Raw genomic sequence first — 7729 nt, 5'->3', positions numbered from 1 at the left:
CACACACACACACACTCTCTGTAATCGCGTTTATACCGTTTCTTACGTTTGTGTGGTCCACCACCAAGATGCTGATAGATTAACAGGTATCTCAACATGATTTGAAGAAAGATACAGACCTTAACACAGGAGCAGAACTCAGTGGAGTCGGTGCTGCCATCACAGCTAACGATAGCCTGCGGTAGCTAACAGCTACTTAGCATCTTCAGCTAACGTTAGCAACTTATTTTGGCCCCAGTTATTTAGTTTAGTTTATTTCTCTGGCTGGACGACTTATTTGGGAAGTGTTTTTAGTTAATCGGAGAAGAGATATAACTGAAAAAAAAAAGATTGTTAACGTTAACTAGCTCCATGCGGAACTGTTTTGCTAATGAGAGGAAGAGGTGAAGTGAGCACAAAGTACTTCCGGTTTAAACCACATACCAAAATAAAGCTCTTTCCATCTGAGACATTTAGAGATTGAACATCTTTTTGTTTTTGTTTTTTTTAAAAAGGTGTTAATAGTTCCTTATAAAGTCAAATTTCTATTCAAATTAAGCCAAATGTTTCTAACATTTTTAGATCATTTAAAAATGTTTTCTTTTTTTTGTTTATTCCATATTCAACTTCAACATCAAGTACATACATTTGCCATTTGCACTTCAGTGAGTGACTAAATTCCTACTGGTAGAATACAATGTACAGTGAAAAAATAAATGGAAAAAATGTTTTGTCTTCTAAATGACAAAGATTACAAACATAGTTCATATTTCCTAAATGTTTCCATCCCTCACTTTATCGGATACATTCAGTGTAATAATTAGAACTTCATTTTAAATGCAGTACAAAACCTTTGCCTTATAAGTTTAAAGCATTTCTGAATGTTATTGCATTGTTTTTTTTTTCAAATATGAACATCTCCAGTACATTTGAATGAACTTAACATTCCTTTGAAAGTGACCAAATCTGAAGTGCATCAAAACTAATTGAATATTCTTATAGTGTGACTAAATAATGCAACAACAAAAAATATGTTTTGGTTACTAAATTCCCTTAAATGGTTTAATATCTATGTACATATACATTGTATAAACAATACTGTATTATATGGAAAAGACAGACCTCAGTGCCAACAAGAAAGCACCAAAAAACGATAAGTATTGTCAAGTACTTTGAATCCTATAAACAAGTCCTAAACCACTAAAGCATTTGTACTGTGACATTGTGTGTGTCTTCCTGTGCCTGCTGGTGCTTTTCACTCAAACACATTTTTATTTTTTCAGAATAAGCAGCAGAACATAAATGACACAAACTTGGTTTGACACTGGAGTATTTTGTCATGTTTCTAATACTTTCACTCAGCCCTCATCGCAGCTCCCTCTCCAAAAATAGCAACTGCTAATAATTGCGATCACAGGTCAGGAAGTATTTCAGCCTTTTATTTAGGCATCCTTGACATCCCTGGCAGTCTCTGTCTCTCCCTGACACTTTCTGTCATTCAGTCTTCTTATCTGGCGTTGTCCTGAGAAAGAAGGCAGGCCGCGTGTTGCAGCGGTAGCACAGAGCCTGAGGCACCACAGCATACAGGACATTGACCAGCAAGAAGACAGGCTGTCTGTCAGCAGGCACTCTGTAGGAGAACGGTGTCCGTGTGTGAAGAGATGCACCAATATGAGAGAACTGGGCCTGTGACGTGAGGCAGAGACGGACAAATTGTTACGTGTTACGTGTGACTAACATCTTCACAGTTAATATATTCACACTCACACTTGTCTTATATCACTTGCTCATTAAGATTTTAAATATGTATAACAATATCTTGTGCTCCTGCTGTGAGAACTCCATGATTATGATGTCTGTCATGTCATGTATGCATTCTGGTCTTAATTAGATATTTTCCATCTTTGTCTCTTCTACAAACAGATTTCTCTGTATTACTGTGTTCAACAACATTGCAAAACTGTGAATAGGAGGAAATGCTTTCATAACAAATCCTGAATGCTTGCTGTAAAAGAGATGCTGCTGTATCACACTCCAATGTTTAATATATCCTGACATCACATTGTCAGCAATTTGCAATCCATACAGAGGAATTAAAATAAAAATAAAACACAAGTAAAAAATAAATAAATAAAAAATAAGCTCAGGGAATGATTGTTTTAGGGTGGGTTATTCCAGGGTGTATGAAGCCTAGACAAATTTGTGTATTGCCCCTCATCCAGAAATATTTTTTCAGATCCTGCCAGTTACCATTTCATAGAAAGTCACTGAAAAAAGACACATGACATGTTTCATAGCAACCACGGCTGTCAGAGCATCAGCTTTCCTATTAATAGCCAGGCTGGACAGCTGACATTTAAGCGAATACCACCACTCCTCCTGGTCTGAAGTCAACTTCTGCCCTTATCCCACCGGTGAGTGACGCGCCAGCCTGCAGCTCAAACACAATAGTTGCTTTGTACTGTTGAGATGCGATTGGCGCACTAGCTGCTCCCACCACTCTTCAGAGTTTCCATCTTTAGATGTAAACCGATAGTGTGTATGGCACTGATTCAGACCATATATGTTTATAGATGGCCACTGGTGTTTGATTGCACTAAAGAATAACCTCAACCTGAAACCACTATATCGAAGAGAAAGCCTAGACTTTGACACTCTTGGTATAGCACTGCCTAATCTATCTGTAACGGTAACATCATGTGAGGAAAGAAAAGATTTATCACAGAACTTTTCTATGGAGGACCTTTGTGTGACTGCAAACGATGAAAAACACAACATCGTCCAGATAATTTAGCAAACCTGGCAGATATTTAATCTATATTGAGGGTTAGAGATTGATAGCTCAGTGTTATATTTTCTTTGTCTTGGTAATACCATTTATACGTTTGGTTTTTTAGTTTAAATGTGAAGAAATTCTGCTGAAATTGACACGACACTTTTAGAGAAACTGATATACATGAAAAATAAAGGTGTAAAACTATTTTTGTCTTTCAAAATATGTTTCATGATTCCTTGTTTTATTGCAGAAAAGCATAATAATAATAATAATAATAATCACAATAACAATAATAATAATACAATAAATACAACCTTTAAACAAAGTTGTTTTACATATAAAATAAAACAAAACAAACATTAAATGCAAAGCCATATGCAAACAATCATAAAAGACATAAAGACAAAGGCATGCACAACCAAATGTTACTCTAGGCTGCCAGTCCAGTGGAGAAAATGTGATGAAGTTCCCTGCAGGGTGCTAACTCTAACTAAGCTCATTCACTATAAATGCATCACAACTTTCTGCATGCTTTTTTCGCCCCTGCCCCTCAAACACCACTGATGTAGTTTCATCTCAATCAGCAGTCTGGGGGCTTTACTAACCCTAAACACCTGTGCTCACATCACATGGGATGGATGGTAGAGATGAGAAAGAATCCCATGTTAGGTCAATGTGTGTTAAAATACTGCCCTTTATAGCACTTTATCCATTCAATTTTGGTTTGATTACAGTGAACGACAGACTGACTGATGAGAGGCGTCCATGTTTGCTTGATTTCCGGACACTTTTGGAAACAGTTTGGACCTTTCAGAAAAGTAACATTTTCACAGTCTTGATTACAACACTGTTGTTGTGAATGAGTTTGGAACTGGTAATCACGATAACTCTGGTGTTACTTGAATGCAGTATTAGCCTTCTTTTCTGAACTGTTTGTTCTGCTGACATCCGTTTGACTCTCCTAATTAGTTTTCAGCCAGACTGGATTCACCTTCAACCTGATCTGAGGTCTAATCAGCCAGATTAAGTGAAAACCTGTGGCAGTGCAGGATCTTTAACTGCAAAGGTTTTCTTTGGTCACCAGCCAAGAGTGAGGAATAACCAGCAGGACGTACCTGTGCCAGTGCTCCTGAGTGTACCAGAGTCAGGTCCCTCATCCACTCACATCCTGGGACCATCAGCCCGTAGAGAGTAATGATGTAGTATGGTCCAGAGTACAGCATGCTCGCCAGCATCTGATAAACGAGAATACAATTTACTGCATCAGAGATTTGTGAGATGAGACAGTGTTAGGATAAAGGTTGGTATATAACTTTATAACTTCACTGAGCTACCTGTACTTTGGGATAGGCTGAAGGGTCTCTGAGGTAAGGCTCATACTGTTGTGTGTATTCTTGACACCATTTGCTGGAACAGTCCAGAACAATCTAAAAAACAAACAGGGTTGAAATACGGAAGAAATCTGCTTAAAGAATTAAATATTGCACTATTGTATGTGCATTGTGATCATCTTAGGATTTCATACCAGGCCTCTGAAGACACAGAAAGCAAAAGCAGGGATGAGGTAGATGGTGAACAGTAAGTCCAGAGGTCTGTGGAATAATCCTTTTCTTTCAGCCGCCTGGATACTCTGAGGGAAAGCAACAATATGATTAAACTGCGATCTCTATCAATGACACGGTGCTGGTCAAACATTTTGGTTGGTACTCTAAGAAAAAAAAATTAAGCCAGGAATTGAACTTGCAATTCCTGCATTTTAAAAATCTACTGCACTTGGCTTTTTAGACATACTGTAAAGCACTTTCTTCCACACAGTTCCCCTTTTAGTAGAGGGTGTGTGTGTGTGTGTCCACCTTTTAGTATAATTTCATCACATGTTTCACTTTGCTTTAATGTTTGATTATTGAAAAGTTCTCAAAATAGAATATTTAAAAAGAAATTCTGAAAAATATTTTCTAATTAAAAAAACATCTCTGCATACTTTGCATTTCCTCATACATAACAGTCAATTAAACAGTATAGGTGGGAATCTTTAATACCATTCTTTATTGCAACAGCGGCCAGTTTTGATCTTGACTTACAGTCCGCTGAACATCCCGTGTGGAGGACTGGCTGAAGATGTGGAAGCAGGCCCAGACAGACACTGTGATATATAGCATGTGGAGGAGGAAGAAAGGGCCAATGTGGGTCCCATATTTCCCTGAGAAAGGACAAAGCAAGATAATATCTCACTGTGGGAAAGACAAAAACCAAAAAAAAAAACTATTTACTTTTTTATTCTGGGATACTGGGCAAAAAACTGCAACATTTGGACTTTTCTCAGAGGAAGTATGTGTTGAGGGTACAGAGGCTATACCCTATCTCAAGGCATCCAATTATTTTTAGTGTACTTACCAATAGCATTCCCAAGAATGTAGACTATGGCATGCATGAGAAAAGATCCCACCCAGTAGAGTCCAATGGCTCGGTAACTGTCCCTGTGCAAACCACGTAACACTGCCATTGTCAAAGCCAAATGAACACATTATACTTCCAAAGACTCTACATAGATAGATAGATAGATAGTGTAAACTTATGTATACAAATACGCTTTTACCCCCAAGTAATGGCAGCAATCATGAGCAGATACATGAGATAGTGCACACAGCCATCCCAGTAGGAGATCATGTGCCCGTGTGCTGTGTTGATATGTGGATCTGCCTGAAACACAGGGTAGGTTTATCAGTAGTGGAATGTATGCATGAACACATAGACAACTCACAAACAGGACCCACAACACAACACTTGCCACTTTGAGGTAAAACGTCACAAATCCATCAATGATGTTGTCCTGCTCCAGCCCGCTGATCAGATTCACCACACTGAGGAATGCATACACTGCATACACTGCACAGACAGATGCATACATTTAATTTAATTTCAAAATATTATGTGATCCCCATAAGATTTTATCAATAAAATACCACACACACATACAATAACATACAAAGTAACATGTTGATATCTCTATTTTGATTTAAAAGTTATTAATTTGAAAGACAGAACCTTATGATTCCTATATGCTCTCACAACAAGAATGAACAAGAAGAACAAGATGTGCATCTGTGATTTCATACCATAGAAAAGAGGATCTGCTGGAGCCTTCTTCTTGAGCATAAAACGGGCTGAAATGGCCAGAATGAAGACTGTTGTACAGCCAGCGAAGCAAAAAGCTTCAGCACTAAATGTAATGTAAAAAGAAAAAAATGTATATTTTTAAAAATCACTGACAGTTAATTTTCAAATTATGCTAGTTACTGCTCAACTGGTGGTCAGCAGATAAATTAAAACTAACATCCAAACAAACTAAAAAAGGTGTAGGCCTATTTCAACTCACCTGTTGTTGTAAATGAGGGAATTAAATAAATAGCAGATGGGGATGGACGTCAAGGAGAGCACAAACACCCCAGTCCCTGCAGACGCGCTCATTTCGGACGAGGTTTGAAGGTTTTGTCTTCTGAGAACTGAGAATTTAAAGTATTTCAGCCGCAGAAAACTCCCATGTTTAGTCTGCAACTCATGTTTCAAGACATTGGGGCAAAGAGTCACCGTTAGTCTAACAATGCAAATGAGGCAAAAACTTGCAGTGCATGCATGCTCTGTCTTGTTCTGCTCGTCTCTCTCTCTCTCTCTCTCTCTCTAACCTACCTCTATGCCTCTCTGCCTCCTACCTACTGTCACGCATGCACGCACACAAACACACGCACACACACGCACACGTTCAGCTGTTCAGACTCACTGTGAAGGGGATCTTATATAGCAGCTTATCTAATAGACGATCTTACGGTATAGCGCTTAGCAGAATACTTGCCATTTGTTTATTTTTCATCATTATCTATAAATAGGGTGTGAGGGTTTATGTCCGTTTAGTAAAAGTGCAAACTCCTGACATCTAGCGGTCGACTGGGTAAACTGAAGCAGGATTAGCAGGATTATTTTCATTTAACAACAAATAATTTATACAGTCAGTATGAAACACAAAACACAAAATTAATTATACAGATGAATTGATCAATTTAATATGTGTTTTTGATATCCAATAAATATACATATACATATACATACATATATAATATATATATAGCTATCTATAAGTTATGTATATGTATACTGTATCATATAATATAGCGATACTACAATATACATACTAATAGATACATACCATATTAACTAATATATATATATATAAGCTAATACATAGTACACATATATATACTACATAGTAATATACACTATAAAATGTATACTACAATATCATATGCACTATACATATAACATATACATACTACAGTAATAATATATCATATAGAATATACATACTATATCAAAGATCTCATCTACATATAATATACTATATACAATACTAGTATATACTTTATTAACAATAAACATCTGTATCATCAAAACAAATCTTAGCTCTTACATTTGACTGGGGTGGGACATTATATCTCCACTTTCATCAAATCCTCCTTAAAGGTCAAAACACCTTTATATTTATATATACTCAGTCAATCAACATACCTTTTCCTTCATTTCTTTTGTTTTTTGCTTATTATATCCTAATGCCTATTCGTCTGTTTGTTTTGTGTCTTAATTCTCGTATAAAACCCGCTCGCTTTGCCTTTGTCTGTCTGCCCCGCTTCTTCTAGCAATAAAGTTTAACGAGAAAAAAAAAGTGTTTTTGACACGACCTGTGGCGCATGCGTCAACTCCTGCAGCAGACGCAAGCTAGCAGAGTTAACCCTAGCTGCGACGTCAAGTGCGCGGTGGTCTGCTTCGGCGATGGAAGCACAAACGTACCACCCCAGCAGCGAGCGCGCACCCGGACGGTCGGGGGCTTGTTCGTGAGTGTCCCGAAAACACTCTTTTCCACAAGGCGAGGATAAACAACACAGAAGCGCTGTCGTTGGTCGTATATGGGCGACAAAGGGACGG

The 7729-nt window shown here is 37.7% G+C and overlaps 2 protein-coding genes across 2 annotated transcripts in view; both read right to left on the bottom strand.

The window, feature by feature from the left end:
* zrsr2 (zinc finger (CCCH type), RNA-binding motif and serine/arginine rich 2) overlaps window positions 1-395 on the bottom strand; it is a 5326-nt gene extending 4931 nt beyond the window's left edge. The window contains exon 1 of the mRNA XM_035682508.1: window positions 120-395. Within this exon, the coding sequence (XP_035538401.1) occupies window positions 120-160 (41 nt within the window). The 5' untranslated portion in view covers window positions 161-395. The remainder of the gene's footprint in view (window positions 1-119) is intronic.
* Window positions 396-616: 221 nt separating this feature from the next.
* Window positions 617-6464, bottom strand: LOC118343312 (transmembrane 6 superfamily member 1-like). The gene is made up of 10 exons (XM_035682072.1): window positions 6132-6464; window positions 5872-5975; window positions 5544-5641; window positions 5352-5455; window positions 5150-5232; window positions 4837-4955; window positions 4281-4385; window positions 4090-4182; window positions 3871-3990; window positions 617-1665 (listed from the first exon to the last, which is right to left on the bottom strand). The coding sequence occupies exons 1-10, from the start codon at window positions 6221-6223 to the stop codon at window positions 1474-1476; spliced, it is 1110 nt and encodes a 369-aa protein (XP_035537965.1). The 5' UTR covers window positions 6224-6464; the 3' UTR covers window positions 617-1473.
* Between the last annotated feature and the right edge of the window lie 1265 nt (window positions 6465-7729).

This window comes from Morone saxatilis, unplaced genomic scaffold (genome assembly GCF_004916995.1).
Source record: "Morone saxatilis isolate NCDOM2014 unplaced genomic scaffold, NCSU_SB_2.0 Contig11, whole genome shotgun sequence".
In the NCBI taxonomy this organism is placed as follows: Eukaryota; Metazoa; Chordata; class Actinopteri; family Moronidae; genus Morone; species Morone saxatilis.
The sequence above is the reverse complement of the archived record's forward strand: the minus strand, read 5'-3'. Positions and strand labels throughout refer to the sequence as shown.

Coding starts and splice junctions, on each gene's coding strand:
- LOC118343312 (XM_035682072.1), bottom strand. CDS start 6,223: ATGAGCGCGTCTGCAGGGACTGGGGTGTTTGTGCTCTCCTTGACGTCC. Junction 5,642..5,871: donor AGCAGATCCTCTTTTCTATG/GTATGAAATCAC, acceptor CTGTCTGTGCAG/TGTATGCAGTGTATGCATTC. Junction 5,233..5,351: donor ATTGCTGCCATTACTTGGGG/GTAAAAGCGTAT, acceptor TGGTTTGCACAG/GGACAGTTACCGAGCCATTG.